Source organism: Pleurodeles waltl, chromosome 9 (genome assembly GCF_031143425.1).
Source record: "Pleurodeles waltl isolate 20211129_DDA chromosome 9, aPleWal1.hap1.20221129, whole genome shotgun sequence".
In the NCBI taxonomy this organism is placed as follows: domain Eukaryota; kingdom Metazoa; phylum Chordata; class Amphibia; order Caudata; family Salamandridae; genus Pleurodeles; species Pleurodeles waltl.
In genome coordinates, this window is record NC_090448.1 from 971211759 (window position 1) to 971229276 (window position 17518).

At 43.0% G+C, this 17518-nt stretch overlaps 1 protein-coding gene across 2 annotated transcripts in view; it reads right to left on the reverse strand.

Annotated features, from left to right (window-relative positions):
- Positions 1-2501: 2501 nt before the first annotated feature.
- The window catches only part of ADCK1 (aarF domain containing kinase 1), a 699440-nt gene continuing 684423 nt past the window's right edge, over positions 2502-17518 (reverse strand). For both annotated transcript variants that reach the window (XM_069208397.1, XM_069208398.1), the window contains exons 10-11: positions 13672-13865; positions 2502-6030 (exon numbers count right to left, since the gene is read on the reverse strand). In XM_069208397.1, coding sequence (XP_069064498.1) covers positions 5859-6030; positions 13672-13865 — 366 coding nt within the window. In that variant the 3' untranslated portion in view covers positions 2502-5858. The remainder of the gene's footprint in view (positions 6031-13671; positions 13866-17518) is intronic.

The window sequence follows — 17518 nt, forward strand, 5'->3', positions numbered from 1 at the left end:
AATATTTCTAATAGTCATTTATTTTCAGTATGTTATACTGTTGCTCGCAAGCAGTGCAGACAATCTCCCCACATTTGAATGTGGAAATCTCAGACTGAAAGACAAAGTTTGCTTTGGTGAGAAGACCTGGATTTTATATTTTTTATATTTTCTATAAAAGACATCCACATAGATCCTCATAAACTTTGCTCTTGGAATTCATTTACCAGACATGACTCCATAAGCTCAAATGGGAACGCAAATTCGAAAATTGAGCCTTGCATACATGTATAGACCACCAGCCTTACATGGGAGTCAACTTAAACACTCTCTGCAAAGTAATCAGACCACACACACACACCTCTCCTCTAAAACACTCTACTATCATCTAGGAAATTACAGTTCTACTCCACATAAAACAGACTAACAAAGGTAATTCGAGTTATGAAAAAAGGTCAAAAGTCCATTGGCTCTATTGCAATACATCTCACAGAAGCAACACTAAAATGACCTCACCCTCACAGATTTGGCTACAAGGTCGTAATGACCCTCTTCGCCCCTCAGAATCCAACTGCAGCGAAACTCCAACACACCACCACTCTCACTATGTTAGGCAAGGTCTACACAAGGTCCGCCGCATGGATGGTCCTCCAAGGCCAAACACACAACCGCAGCCATATACACATGCAAGTAAAATCACTAAGGGGCCACGTTATTTGCACTTTTGCACTATATAGAAACTGCATTACACGTATTCAAATAATATGACCCTAGCTATAAAAGCAGCAAGAATGAAATGTACAAAGGAGGAACAGGCAGGGACCCATAGAGGCAGAGGGTTGGGTATGAGCGAGGGAAGGACTGGCTCGACTGAGAGGGGGGTACAACAGGAAGCTGGTAGTTGCCATTGTTGTGGTATGGCAACACCACTCCAGGGGCAGCTGTTCTGAAGTCTCCTTTTGGGGCCAAGGACTTTAGTCAGGGAAGCATTGTTAGATGAACTTGGTTTGTATCATGTTTATGATATTTCATTTCTGGTGCTGAGTACAGTTTCAACCAGCAATGCTATAGATTTTATGTGGTTAAGAGGCTGTCACGTTTATTCTCCAAGAGTCAAGTGTGCACTCTTACCTGTTGGCTGTCTCTTACAATCAGCACGAATTCAACCTTCAGAGATTTACATTTCAGTTATGTCTTTGATATCCAGCCTTGATTTTGGCAATGCAGTATTCAAGCAGGCTGATGCTTTTTTCCACATTTAGGTAGCGCTAGGTATTATCCAAATGCTGGTAGATTTTCTTGTTGATTTCCAGGGGTTCCATGTAGAGGCTGCCGATCACTTAAGTCCATGAGTTTTCCTGGCTCTCCTCCAATACATTAATGATGATTCCCTAAATCTTTGTATGATATCTCTAGTGGGTTTACTGATCTCTTACCTTGCTAGAGATAGTCCAGAAATTTCCGGAGATGACCAACAGGATTTCTGGAGACCACTATTGGCTCTGCTTCGAATATTACATGACCTAGCTTGAGATAGCCAACATCTTTGCTGTGGGACTTCCATGCGTTGAGATGCTCTATTAGTCACTGGCTTGACTGGAAGGGTCTCTTAATTTTACTCTTCAGTCAATTGCCTGGATATATCCCAAAGGAACATTGGCGATTGGTCGTTTCTTTGCTAGAGATATGTCATAACTCTGTTGGATATAAACTTTAATTGTAGGGGATTTAGATTGTGTGTTTTCGATCTGTGGCTCCCCGTGTGAATATCCTTTGCAACTGTTAACTTCTAGGGATGCTGAGATTGACTGATACCTTTAAAGGTGATTTTCCATTGTTATACTGTTAACAGCTTGCAGTATATCTGCAATCACATTCAGTTCTCAGTAAACATTATTAAATTATAATCTGGTAAACGCAAGGACAATGGATTTTTTAGAACCACTACCCAATAATTAGAATGGCAAAGTTGTGCGTCTTTAATGGACATGAAGAGGACAAATTCTAATTTAACTAAACCATTGTGTGATAGCGCATTATCATTTACAGTCAGCACAATTTCCATTGAAATGGTCACTAAATTTGCAGAGACATACAGTTTTGCTGATAAAGCTATATTACACATAAATGATAAAGTGTGGAAATTGAGTTTCATTGAAAATGTATCATTTGTGCATCACCAACTAAAGTGTCTAGATTTGTTTTGAGCCAATTAAAATCTTTGTTTCCATCACACTTTGGAATTACAAAATACAATGTGCATAATTTTTGTTTTCCTAACTAAATATGTACAGTTCCTTTAAAGTTTTTTGTGTGTTGCAAACAAATGACATGCAACAGCCTTTTCTTTCACACTCCCTGTTCCCCAGCAAGACTGTCACAAAGTTCACTTTACTTTCTCTGACTGAAAAGTAAGAGGAGTTTGTAAACAACAATCCCAGTGTTAAAAAAAAAAAACCAGAAGACACAGCCTCACATTTTACTTCAGTCTTTGAAGTGCAGCAAAGGTAACAAGATAAACACAGAATTTAAAGGCATCTTTATTAATTGTGTGGGCTTTCATAACCCACCAAAGATTGGCATGCGACACCACAGTTTGGGAAATGCTGGTTTGGAGGTACTTGGGATGTAGTCATCAGCAAAGGGGCATTTCCAGGTTGTGAATGCGAACTAGGATGTCGGTACAGCTCGGAAAGGGATATCAGGACAGCTGGTAAATTCATACTTTTGACAACAATCATCAATTCTTTACACAACACAGAGAAAAAGGGGAATGCATAGTGTTCTCATCTAGATGCTTAGAAAAGATTTCCCATCTCACTGTTGGCTGCAGCCAACCAATGATTTAGCAACTGCTGAAATGCTAGCTTGTTATGAAAATGGTAAGAAATGGTGCTCATTTTATTAACAAATCCTTGGTTAAAGGTTTGGTGTCGCCAAACTGGTTGGGATTTTTTGGGGATCACTACAAAGAATAATTTGGGAATACGTTTGATTTACGGTATTTAAGAAGTTTATTGGAAAATCTTTGTTTCAGTAATTTTCATTTTGTATTTTTTCATGTTGGGTTTTTACACCTTAAACATACTAGATAAAATAGTATTTAGAGGTTAATGACTATTAGTATGCTTGGTAGTGGTAGTAGGGTATGTTTTCAATATGGATTATGAAGCAATGTAAAATGGTTAAAATAATGTAGGATTAGGAACATTTTGTGAAATACTATCAGTTGAGTAAGTGTCACTTGCATGATAAACTTAACTTTTCGGTAGTTAGGATTGTATTCGGATTTTGATTACTATAGATTACCAATGGATGCATGATCAAATAAAATGAAGAATGCATAAAAGAAATGGATAACAATATAACATCAAAGTAAATTACAGAAACTGACATTTGGGTTGGCAGTCAATATCCTACCCTGCATTTGATGTGTGATTGTGAGTGCTCTTAGATGTCTGTTAGCTATACACAGTTGGTGTAAAACAATTCAAGTTTAATTAACAAGCTAAAGACTGAAATACCCTAATTTGCATGGCTTTACTAGAAGTGTTTGAGCATGACGAAGCATGATTTTGTTTTAAAACTGTCTATAAATAAAATTAATTAGATGGCCTATACAACCTAATGTGTGTCATAAAGATATAGCTGATAAGTAAATTTATGATGGGGCAAGTAGAGGAAGAGAAATTATGACTAAGAATAGGATATATTTTAATTAAGAGTTAGACATAAAATATTGCCTTCCCTACCAATGCTCCGGTTTGCCAATGAAAGTAAATGGACGGACTGGCAATGAAATTGAACAGATGGTTTGTACAAGGATAAAGCCAGACTCTTACTGTTAAGTCATTTAATTATCATTAAATCAGGACATTCAATTCTATGCTATAATTGGAGATTAGAATAGATAGTAAGGGCACACTTCAAATTAAAGGAGATTTTGCACAACTATTCACAGATTTGAGTGTCCAGAGAGACTTCATGAAGAGCAAAGCCTTTGATGACGTCTCAAGTGAGTGTGTACTTATGACCAGCACCTTTGCCAACTTAATCACCACTCAACGATGAACATCAAATCTGTTTTATTGGTTTTGCTGTCTTGATAGATATATATATCTGGTATTCAGAAATGTTCAGTAATTTACAAAAAAAGAGAAACCGCTGGGGGAATAAACCCTGGAGCAAACTCAAAAGTTTCAACTTCTTTCCTGAAAACACCTTACCTCCTATGGAAACACACTGAGTTTCATAGAGTAAGAGGCAGGCTCTTTTCAAGACTCCAATTCCTCTCCAAGGTGTTCGGGCAAATACCCTTACAGAACTATAGTGGTGACAGACATCTTTTTGAATACATTTTTAAAATGCATTGGATTTGAGCTGTCATTGCAAGTCAATGAAGTGCATTTCTTCACTTCGTTGAATGGTCGTATTTCTCAATTCAGGTAGACAGTCTTAACACTGAGTTTTGAGTATTTTGAAGTGTAGGATCTCCTTCACCGAGATACCTCCATGAAGAACATCATCACAATCAACCATAGAATTTACCAGGGCCTTCATTGCAAAAGGGTGTTTCAACTTCTGATGCACTAGAAACACTCCTAGGTTTTCTTACTGATCATACTAACCTGGGTGATTCTGTGTCACAGAAAACACTTTATAAATTATAATTTCCAGTCCTGTGGCAGTCTCACTAGTTCCACCCCATACGGGAAGAAGGGTTGGTACGTAGCAGCAGTGGTCCTGATACCAGAATAGACTCAGTCTGACACAGGAGACAAAAAGATCAGTTCTGTCTAGCTTTTATCGAGTTGTAACCAGCTTAAGTGCTCCCACGCTTGGATGCATTTGATAAGATCCATCAAAAGGTATACTTTGACCTAGATTTAAAGGAGAAATACACGTGGGCTACTGACTGCTGTCCATCCATTCACTGCTCACCTAACATCCATCATCCTTTCAGTTAATACTTGGCACAGGAGAGCAAATTCTTAATGCAGTGTCTTGTGTCAAAAAAGTGACTGATGTCAGATAAACTGATGGATGAAGGGACAGGAATAAAGTAGAAAAGCTTTGCCTCGTAATGTGGCTCCCGAAGTCACGGTGTAATATTCTGTGTGATTAACATTAGGTGTAATATAATACTAAGAACAATGATAGGAAAACCAGTTTACAATTTTACACCTCACCACACACTTAACTGCAGTAAGAGTAATAAGGGAATGAGCTTAAACTGTATTTTCAAAATAATGTTTTCTAAACTCTATTTCATTTTTAAAATAATGTTTTTCAAAATAATGTTCCAAAACAATGACGATTTAAAGTATCCATAGCATTAAAAAGCATATAGGACTTCCGGAGCTCACACGGAGGGGGCAGGGTTCAGGACAATCTTGCTGCAGGTTACCTGGTGAAAACAAAAAGGAGGAAAATGTCCCTGAGGCAGACTCCATCCAGGACACTTTGCAATCTCCTGGCTCATCTTCCAACAAGGAGACCAGATGCTTGCAGTGATGGCGTCTAATACACCCCTTCTACCGTGACAGGTGTTTTTAATAAGGAGGTGCGCTCTCTGAATACAATCGCCATCCAGGATCGCAGCTCTGTAAATGGGGAGCAGGATGGGGCGAGCCACTCTCCAGAATAACTGTTCACAAAATGATTCATAGTTCAAAATGCTCAGGCTCGTCCCCCGGTTTCAATTCCCCAGAATCCCCAGCGCCCCCACGTGGTTGTAACACAGGTACCATGAAATTACACAACAGAGTCACCAAATTATTCACCATTCTTCAGCACCATTAGGTTCCAACGGGCTTCTTCGACTGACGTCTTCCGTGACCGGCCTCAAGGTCAAGCACGGAAAAGTAAATGTACGTGCATCAACTAAACGATGGGTGAATTCGGCCCAGCAGAGCGAGGATACTACTAGCCAACCATGATCCCCTGACCCACAGGAAGAGTTCATACACACTGAGCTCAAAGAGTTTTATATTCTCAGACAGCGAGATCCGTGCCCAATCGACGGCAGAGTGAGCCCTGATTCTTCGATACCTGCAGACATGAGACAGAAAAAATGAACATTTGTGACTGCATGAGACAAAGAGGAGAGAGAGCACAAATCAGACTCACATGGGAGCGATTCAGAGACTGCGTATTTAGGTTAAATGAGAGCGGGGAGAGAAAGAGGACACAAACTAGACAATGAAGTCGAAAAACAAAGAAGGGAGACATGAGAGTGTGATAAGGAGAGAGAATAAAATGACAAGAACAGTAAGAACAGGGTTTTTTTTTTAGAGAGGAGAAAAGAAATAAGAGGGAGTGGGAGGAAGAGTGAGACAATAAATAGGAGGAAAGTGAGTAAAGAGAGAACAATAAAGGGTTAGCAAGGACCTACCAATCAGGGTAAGAGGTAAAGAAATAGGCTGGTCGATTCAGACACCAAAAGGAGACAGAGTGAAATGTAAGCGAAACTCAAAACACCAGGGAGACAGAAATACAAAGCATATTTCAGATGGAGACAGGCAGACAAAAGAGTATAGTGAGGCAAACCGACAGTGTTAAAGATGGGAAAGTTCAAATTGTGGGAGCAATGGCTGTGGAATAGGGAGAGAAGGGGGTGTACCTTGAGGCCTAGCAGAGAAAATGGAGAAGGGTTGATCCTAGAAGTCCAAGTGAGGAACGGATCTTTCAATGGTTTGTCTACCCACCGAAAGTAGGATAAACAGCCTCCCGAAGCACTGAAATCGATATTACACAGCTGCTCAACGGCATATGGGTGGAAAAACATTGAGATCTGAGAGCTACTTACTTTTTTTCTCAGCACCCACTCATTCTTCAAGGCTGGTCCACTTTCTTTTCCTGAACAGCGCCAGTCAGCCTCTGCGACGTGTACAACTGACCCCAATGAGAACTTTTGGTCATTATCCACTAGTAGCCAAAGTGTGAGGTGGAGAAAGGAAGAAAATTGGGTGTGCTGTAACTCAATACTTCAGGGGACCCCATTCTGATAATCCGTGAGAAAAAGGAAAAAGACTACATTGAATTTAGTCAAGATTGAGTGAAGACAATGGTGACACTAGGTTATGAGTTCAAACTTCCTTAGGATGGGGGTCTTGTAATGACCTTTTTTTTTTTAACACGAGGACTACAGCCAAAAATGAAAGCCAAAGGAGGATAGATAATTAGGTAATGAAAATGTAGCAGGACTATTTGAAGGACCGGAAAGGGAACTGTGCAAATGTAGAGATGAATTCATAGCCCAGGAAGAAGGCTTGCCAATGTCCAAATATCCAGCCACAAAAAGGATGCACAAAGTTTAGGACAAAAGTGGTAAAATGCTAGTGTGGCTGAACAAGAGGGAAGAGAAGGCAAGATATATTTAAAAAAAAAGTGAAGAGAACCAATTGGGAGGTTCTGAGAGAAGAGATAATTTATTACGCATTCACATGTGATTTAAGAGTAATTGAATCTACCCAGACATGAATAGTGCAAGAAGTTACAGATGACATTTTCTACTTTGCACACACTCGCAGTTTTCATGAGAAACTATTGCTCAAGACTGAATCACAGTTCACAAGGTTGCTCGGGCCATGCCACAAATGCAGATGGCTAGCACCAGAGGTCCCAATAGCATCTCGCCTGAGCATTTTTGGAATTCTGAAGGGAAATAACAAATGAAGACAGACAGTCAAGGGGAAAAGGTCTGCTAGCCTGTGATATAAGGAAGGCCTTTATAGAATGAATACTCAAAGAGAAGAAGTCAATAGCCAGGCGTGCCTCATACTAACCAATCTTTTTGTTGAACGTGGAGACCAACATAGAAGCAAAGACTCTCAAACTAAACTGGAGAAGAGTGGGACAATGTTCATCAACCTTGATCCGTTGGGGTTTATTAGACACCACTCAACAACACTGAATCACACACGAGTGTTGTTAGAAATGGGGTCCTTGGTTGACAGTCAGGTTACCCCCTGTTCAAGCAAAGACCCTCACTCTAGTCAGGGTAAAAGAGAATCACCCTCAGCTAACCCCTGCTTACCCCCTTGGTAGCTTGGCAGAGCAGTAGGCTTAACCTCAGAGTGCTAGGCGTAAAGTATTTGTACCAACACACACAGTAACTTAATGAAAACACTACAAAATGACACAACACAGGTTTAGAAAAATAGGAAATATTTATCTAAACAAAACAAGACCAAAACGACAAAAATCCACCATACACAAGTCAAGTTATTAATTAAAAATCAAAAACAGTCTAAGTAGTTTTAAAAACACACTAGCGCTGCTAGAGTGAAAATGTACCTGGTGTGCGTCAAAAATAACCCCGCACGGGCAGGTGTGCGTCGAAAATAACTCCGCACGGCGGTACTCGAGTCAAAAATCCAGCCGCACGATGAGTTGAAGATCCCGCCGCGCAGGTTGCGATCTCCCAGCCTCCGTCAGCGATGCTGCGCGTCGTTTCTCCTGCTCCATGCGTCGATTCTTCGGTCGCGTTTCCGGCGAGCGTCGTTTCTCAGCTGCGGAGCTGGCGGCGCGTCGTTTTTTCAGCCGCAGATCGGATTCGCGTCGATCTTTTCCCTGCACGGCGCTCTGTGCGTGGATTTTCTTGTCCTTAGGCTGCCAGCTTCTCCTTTCAGGGTCCCAGGAACTGGATGGGCACCACAGGGCAGAGTAGGAGTCTCTCCAGAGGCTCCAGGTGCTGGCAGAGAGAAGTCTTTGCTGTCCCTGAGACTTCAAACAACAGGAGGCAAGCTCTAGATCAAGCCCTTGGAGATTTCTTCTCAAGATGGAAGGCACACAAAGTCCAGTCTTTGCCCTCTTACTCTGGCAGAAGCAGCACTTCAGGAAAGCTCCACAAAGCACAGTCACAGGCAGGGCAGCACTCCTTCCTCAGCTAACAGCTCTTCTCCAGGCAGAGGTTCCTCTTGGTTCCAGAAGTGTTTCTAAAGTCTGTAGATTTGGGTGCCCTTCTTATACCCATTTTAGTCTTTGAAGTCACCTTTCTTCAAAGGGGACTCACACCTACTTGTGAAATCCTGCCTTGCCCAGGCAAGGCCTCAGACACACACCAGGGGGTTGGAGCCGGCATTGTTAGAGGCAGGCACAGTCCTTTCAGATGAGAGTGACCACTCCACCCCTCCCTCCTAGCAGAGATGGCTAATCAGGAAATGCAGGTTACACCCCAGCTCCCTTTATGTCACTGTCTGGTGTGAGGTGAAAAACAACCCAACTGTCAAACTGACCCAGACAGGGAATCCACAAACAAGGCAGAGTCACAGAATGGTTTAAGCAAGAAAATGCTCACTTTCTAAAAGTGGCATTTTCAAACACGCAATCTTAAAATCAACTTTACTAAAAGATGTATTTTTAAATTGTGAGTTCAGGGACCCCAAACTCCACATGTCCATCTACTCTCTAGGGGAATCTACGCTTTAATCATATTTAAAGGTAGCCCCCATATTATCCTATGAGAGAGACAGTCCTTGCAACAGTGAAAAACGAATTTAGCAGTATTTCACTGTCAGGACATATAAACCACATTACTATATGTCCTACCTTATCCATACACTGCGCCCTGCCCTTGGGGCTACCTAGGGCCTACCTTAGGGGTGCCTTACATGTAAGAAAAGGGAAGGTTTAGGCCTGGCAAGTGGGTACACTTGCCAAGTCGAATTTACAGTGTAAAAATACACACACAGACACTGCAGTGGCAGGTCTGAGACGTGATTACAGAGCTACTTATGTGGGTGGCACAACCAGTGCTGCAGGCCCACTAGTAGCATTTGATTTACAGGCCCTGGGCACCTCTAGTGCACTTTACTAGGGACTTAACAGTAAAACAAATATGCCAATCATGGATAAACCAATTATATACAATTTACACGGAGAGCATATGCACTTTAGCACTGGTTAGCAGTGGTAAAGTGCTCAGAGTTGAAAAGCCAACAGCAACAGGTCAGAAGAAAATAGGAGGCAGGAGGCAAAAAGATTGGGGATGACCCTGCATAAGCAAAAGTCCAACAAGTGTCCAAATAGACTTTGTGGTGCGTTAGGTCAAAGATAGATTTGCAGACATCACCCATCACACTGTGTAATGTAATTATATGTTTAAATTGTTAAATAAATTTGGAGAGGTTTTTGAGAGACATCTCTCAATATATGCAGTTCATATCCTGCTACAGCGGGGAGACCATCATTAATCTACACTGCGCGTACAACATATCCAAAGAAATTACACAGCCACCAAGGATTCAGAATAAACTGACACAAATGAGTGTTTTGTCCTGTCAAAGTAGGGGAATTGGGTGGTGAATAATTTTAACAGTGTTGAATATATCTGAAGAGAATGGCAGATATTAACGGGCCCTGCCGGACTTGGAGGGAGAGAATTTATTTGAAATTACTTCATAAGATTTTTTATTTAACTTCAAAAACATTATTTGTGATCCTTTGGTATTGTTCCACAGGGGTTAAGGCAGTTACATAAGTTATTATAGAAGTAAACAACACCTGAATAACCCTACAGGCTCCATTTAGAAGTGGAGAAATTAACTTGCTAAACGTGTTGAACTAATACCGGGCCCTCTCAACTTGCATGAATAGCTGGGCTCCATTTATCAGCTATGAAAAACTCAGTGCAGATTCAATGGGTGAAGATGAAGGAGAAATCACTTCCTGTAATGTGGAGGTCATAATGGAGTGGCTGTCCGCATCAAACTCTTCATTAGAAGCAGCATGAAATGGCCTTCCCAAATGCAAGGGTGGATGAACAGGCCGATTTGGGAGACCCTAGCTAACCAAACCTTACAAAGTTTGCCTAGCCTTGACAAGTTGCCAAATGGGACATCGAAGTTAAGGATTATGCTGTCCCAAAACGTCTTCAAAATTATGCAGAGGTAAGGAAATAATTTAGGCTAACCCAGAATGAAAAGTAAAAAAAATCTACAAGTGACTTGACATATTCATTATAAGTTATATATGTGAAGGATAAATGCATAAATGTGCCCCGTTGCAGGTCCAGACTTCGACTCAAAATATTCACAGTTTCCTCTAAGCAAGCCTCCTCTCCGGACTTCTGCTACCGATAGAACGGCAAGGCAATTGATGGGGCCCTGGCTAATTTTGCAAGCAACAGTTTCCGGTGCCGTTAGAAATTGGGTCTTTGGCTGGCAGTCAGGTTACCCCCTGTCCAAGCAAGGACACTCACTAGTCAGGGTAAAGGAGAATGACCCCCAGCTAACCCCCGCTCACCCCCTTGGTGGCTTGGCACAAGCGGGCAGGCTTAATTTCAGAGTCTAGGTGTAAAGTATTTGTACCAACACACACATTAACTTAGTGAAAACACTACAAAATGACAACACAGGTTTAAGAAAAATAGGAAATATTTATCTAAACAAAACAAGAACAAAACAACAAAAATCCAACATACACAAGTCAACTTATTAATTTTAGAAGCAAAAGAGTCTTAAATCCTTTTGGAAACAGTAAGAACACGGTTAGCGTTGAAAAGTACCTGGGTAGTGTCAAAATAATAGGCAAGGGCGAGTGTGCGTCGAAAAAGGTTATTGATGCGTCGATTTCTTACCCGTAAGCGAGACTGGGCGTTGTTTCTCCTTCACTGGTCAGGTCAGCATGCTTCAATTTTCCTTCTGCAGGAGAGCGATGCGTCGATCCCGGTGAGCACTCGGGTCTGGGCAGGCGTTGTGTTGTTTTTCCGGGCCCAGTAAGGTTTACGTCAAAAATCCAGCTGCACGGTATTGGCAAAACCGCGCTGTGTGGGTTGCGATGTTACCAGCCTCCGGTAGTGGTGTGGCAGGCCGCTTCTCCAGCCGCGTGCGTCTATCTTTCAAACGCGCTGCAGGAGGAGCGTCAATTTCAGCTGCAAAGCCGGCGGCACGTCATTTCTTCAGCCACGTCTCAGAGGTTGCGTCGGAAATTTCCCTGCACAGCGGTCTGTTTGTGGATTTTTAATCTTGGTTTGCCTGCTTCACCTGTCAAGGCCCCAGGAACTGGATAGGGCACCACTTGGCAGGGCAGGAGTCTCAGCAGAGAGTCCAGGTGCTGGCAGGAAAAGTCTTTGATGGCCCTGACACTTCAACAACAGGAGGCAAGCTCAGGACAAGCCTTTGGAGATTTCTTCACAGGCAGGAATGCACAACAAAGTACAGTCTTTGTCCCCTTACACTAGGCAGAAGCAGCAACTGCGATAGCTCCACAAAGAACAGTCACAGGCACGGCAGCACTTCTCCTCAGCTCTTCTCCAGGCAGGGGTTCCTCTTCATTTCCAGAAGTGATCTAAAGTCTGTAATTTTGGGTGCTCTTCTTATACCTATTTAGGCCTTTGAAGTAGGTTTACTTCAAAGGAAAGTCTCCCTTGTTTATGAAATCCTGCCTTGCCCAGGCCAGGCCCCAGACACACACCAGGGAGTTGGAGACCGCATTGTGTGAGGGCAAGCACAGCCCTTTCCGGTGTAAGTGACCACTCCTCTCCTCCCTCCTAGCACAGATGGCTCATTGGGATATGCCAGCTACACCCCAGCTCCCTTTGTGTCACTGTCTAGAGAGAGGTGCAACCAGCCCAACTGTCAAACTGACCCAGACAGGGAATCCACAAAAAGGCAGAGTCACAGAATGGTTTAAGCAAGAAAATGCTCACTTTCAAAAAATGGCATTTTCAAACACACAATCTTAAAATTAACTTTACTAAAAGATGCATTTTTAAATTGTGAGCTCAGAGACCCCAAACTCCATGTCTATCCGCTCCCAAAGGGAATCTACGCTTTAATTATATGTAAAGGCAGCCTCCATGTTAACCTATAAGAGGGATAGGCCTTGCAACAGTGAAAAACAAATTTGGCAGTATTTCACTGTTAGGACATATAAAACACATTAATATATGTCCTACCGTAAACATACACTGCACCTTGCCCATGGGGCTACCTAGGGCCTACCCTAGGGGTATCTTACATGTAAGAAAAGGGAAGGTTTGGGCCTGGCAAGTGGGTACACTTGCCAAGTCGAATTGGCAGTTTAAAACTGCACACACAGACACTGCAGTGGCATGTCTGAGCCATGTTTACAGGGCTACTAACGTGGGTGGCACAACAAGTGCTGTAGGCCCACTAGTAGCATTTGATTTACAGGCCCTGGGGGCACCTCTAGTGCACTGTACTAGGGACTTACCAGTAAATAAAATATGCCAATCATGGAGGTCCAATTACATAAACATTTTACATAGAAGAACTTGCACTTTAGCACTGGATAGCAGTGGTAAAGTGCCCAGAGTAACAAAAACAGCAAAAACAAAGTCCAGCACACATCAACAACCTGGCAAAAAGTTAGGGGAGGCCACACCAAGGATGCCAAGTCTAACAGGTGCCGATTCTAGTCAGTGACCTGATGAGCCCAAGACCTGGAGTGAGCTAGAAGGAGATATGGAGAATAATAAAGAGTGAGGTGACAGGGATGTAAAGTGGAGGAATAACTGACAAAATGAATAGAAGGAACAGTCGATAGCAGGCCATACAAACAGAGAAGAGATGCTGATAGAATAAGCGGGGGAAGGGTATAAAGAGCAAGCAGGGGGAAGTTAGCCAGAGTGAGATGGAGGACATGCACGATAGTGGAGTGACTGAGACATGGGAGCAGACTGGCACAGAGAGGAAGGCAGGTGTGAGGCAGACAATGAGTACTCACTCGGCCATGGCACGGACGCAGCAGCGAGACATGGTGATGAAGGAGCTGGCATCGGCCCGCGTGCAAAGGGCGGTCTCGATGCCCCTCAGCAAGTCATTGGTCTTCAGTAAGAGCAGCATCTCTCGTGGGACGTTGTTGAGGAGCTGGCTGATCTGAGGTAGGTAGGCTGCGGCACTGCTGCGAATCTCAACGCCCTGTCAGAAGGGAGACGGAGAGAGACAGCAAGACACAGGAGAGAGATGAGGAAATATTCATCAAAAGGGAGGCACGTGCACTTGGCGAGGAGAGAGGGAGGCAGTGGTAGAAAGAAAAGTGACAGTAAAGACTGTAGGAAGTGCCAAAAAATGAAAACCGCTCATGAGTGTGAAATAAAGAAGCTTTTTGAAAAAGTTTTATAATCTGGTGCCCTCCTGTGGTAGCACCATAAGGCAGTTGTGTAGAGTAGCCTTATACATCCCTGGTCCTAAACAATGATACAAAAACACAAAGCAATAGCAGAAAGCGTAATTCACCAGCTAAAAACAAGTTATCGAGATTTTTAATATCACAAGCACCGGGCAACACGTCTTCCGATGAAGAGTAATCGCGATGACTGTGAGCCCCACTGTATGCATCTTTTATCGCTATCCGTGCCCCTTCATGTGTTATATGTATCTCTAGTTTTCCAATGCTGCTCTTGCCTTTACCCGGTGCACTGCTCCTGAGCCATGTACCGTAGATTCAGTCTGCACAAATAAAAAGTACTGCGCTGACGTCTTCTGTGCGTCTCCGCTCGAGCTGTGGGCTGCAGCGCTGGCCACCGGTGCATTCAGGGGATTTAGCTGTGCAGAGAGTGGCTTCCAAAAGTGTCCGATCCGGAAAAGGATCGACACTCCCCTGTTTATTAACTGCTCTATCCCGCCATCTCCTGCCGGGGACCTCAGCAGTCTGGGACTGTGCTTGAATAACAAGCATGCCTTTCTAAAATGCACTCCCTGTGCTACGACGTGCAGGGCTCAGTAGCGGATGGGGGCAGGCACAATCAGGGTTAGGAGTTTGGCGTAAGTGAAAGCTCACAGTTCCCAGTTAGCACGGCAATGCTGAGAGACAGCTCAGGAGACACTGGAGGCAGTAAGTCTCAGCCCACACAAACCAGGTCCCTGGCTCGGCCCACACAAACCAGGTCCCTGGCTCGGCTCACCCGCAGGAGCATTCACAGAAGCCCCATCCCTGAGGTGAGCTGCTCTGGGGGGCGCGCGAGGTCACCTCCTCTGACCAGGTCTTGAATGCTTCCTGCCAGGGCTGGGTAGGAAGCTGCTGCATCTGCTAGGTCAGTGCTTCCTGAGTTTTTTAGAACCTGCCATCATCCTTTTGTTAGCACAACAAAGAAGAACTTCTTTATTGCAGATTAACACAAATCAACGCAACCGTGCACCACAATGATTAAAAGTCACTAGTTGTCATCAATCAAAACAACACACAATCTAAAAAAGCAAGCTCGAAAGTCCATTATCAAACAAAAAGTTAGTAATTATACGCAAAGTTACGATTTGCGAAGGTGATTGCTGTAGCCGAACACTAAAGTGCAAGATGGTGCAAAAGGCCTGGTTCACACTCGATCACTGTTTGCCTTACAATAATTACCTGTTTTCATCAATTAAAACAGCACAATGTAAAAACAAGCTCTAAAGTGCATTATGAAATGAAAAGTTAGTAATTATATGCGAAATCACTATCTGCAAAGGTGACCGCCGTAGCCTGACACTAAAGTGCAAGATAGAGCAGAAGGCCAGGCTCACACTCGATCACAGCTCCTTACAGTAAAAAGGCCCACACTAGCAGTGGCTCCTTTTGAAAACGTGGTGGCAAAAGGCGGACTCTTAAAAAACTGTATTGGGCCTACAATTATATTACATGGGAGCTCGCTGTTTGCGATAAGACCAACTTTCTAACTTACAGTAGGACTTTTGTTACCATGTAGGCAAGCAAATTATTATGCACATGATCTGATCTGAAGCACCCTCAAGAAACGACAACAACTTTGTACACCCCGTTCCCTATTAATGAAATACATGCTAAAAGGCTCTCTAAATTGCATTGTGGAACATAAGACTAAGATACACACTTAAATTAACAGTTTAAAGTAGTAACAGCCGTAGACAAACACTAAAGCACAAAAATAGTGCAGGAAGCCAGTCTTTGCACTCGTTCACAGATTGCCTTACAGTTAGAAGAACCCTCCTGGAGGATGCTTCTCTTAAAAACATGACGACAAAGGGCAGGCTCTAAAAATGTTGTATGCGGTCAAAGATTATGTTTCGTGGGATCTTCCTGTTTGCGATAGAAGAAGCTTTCTGACTTCCGATAGGACTTTTGTTGGCCTGCAGGCAAGCCGAAAGTGATGCCCATGTAAGAGTGCCGACACTGCTGGACGGCAAGATCTAATCTGAAGCACCCTCAAAACAGGACATTTTAATTTCTGTCTCAGATGAGTAACCGCCCAGAGGATGCACAAGAAATGTAATACACTTTGTTCTAACAAGCCGCATAGGCTGCAATAGGGGTCTGGCCAAGGTTGCTTCCAGTCTGGAACTTGGTCTTTGGATGGAAAGGTGCCCATACGGAATAGGAGAAAGGAATGTTGAATGGGTTCTGAAATGTGGTTTACAAGATATGGTTGTGGGCTCCAAGAGGTATAAGACTGGAGACCTGTCCATCCATGCCTCTCTCTGGCCTGCTCAGCTTTATGTAATGTCCAGGATTTAAGCACAACAAACTTTTGCGACTCACTTAGCTTTACCGGACATGAGGCATGGCAATTTTTGTCAAGTGTAATAACAGCAATTGTTTGTAAATGTCACAGCCTTGACCAAGCCCTTCGATATCGGACTGAGGCTAAGATATTGATCTGCCTATAAAAGTGACAAATGATAAACTGCATTGGAGTCTAGAGCTGGAACACTTTCTAGACTTGGGTGCTGGCCTGTGGCATCTGTTCACAACAATCACAAGGTTTCTAGAAACATCTTGGTGTTGATACCAGTGATTTTAGCAAATCTAAGACACCGCTTCTGCAGCAGGATATGAGTTAACACCTCATTTCCATTTTTGTGTTAAAACAAAGCCCAAGGGTGCATTTTAGACCCAATATATATGTATATTTTACAGTTTTAAATATTGTGTACAGAGCCTAAGGACATTGGAGTCCTTTACATGAGCACAAGATTACATTACACATGGTAAGTTTCATTTTATTTTACCCAAGGGGGATGAAGTAATTTGACCACAATCAAAGGATGTTGAGCCAACACCACGACTCGAATCTGGTTTCCCAAATTCAGCTAGCAGCTCTGCCCATTAGGCCACATTCATATTTCTCTTTTAAATATGCAAGCATCATACATATGGTATGGCTCTGTATGATCACGTACAGTGACCACATTCTCTGTTGGAATGGCTTTGTGAAGTAAAAATACAGCAGCAACAAATACAGGACGGTTCCCCTGCAGTCTTGCTTGGGAATACCGCAAAGGTTTGTTTTTAAACTGGATATGCAGACATTATTCAGCACCTTTGCACTCGCACACAAAGAGGGCTAATTGTTTTAAATGTTACTCGCATATTAACCAGTACTTTTGTGGGCCACCAATAATCAGCTCACGACCCCCAGTTTAGGAAATGCGGTCTTAGGTTGTCTAAGGGGAGACAAGGAGGTCCAGGAGGCCCCTTTCCCATTGCCACCTTTGTCTGATTGTAACAGTAATACTTTGCCAACTGTTCAGGCCCTCCAAATCCATTTTTAGTTATGGTACCATAAGTAAGGGAGAAGACATTGGTCTCAACTTCCCTGGCAACTACTGCTTTTGCT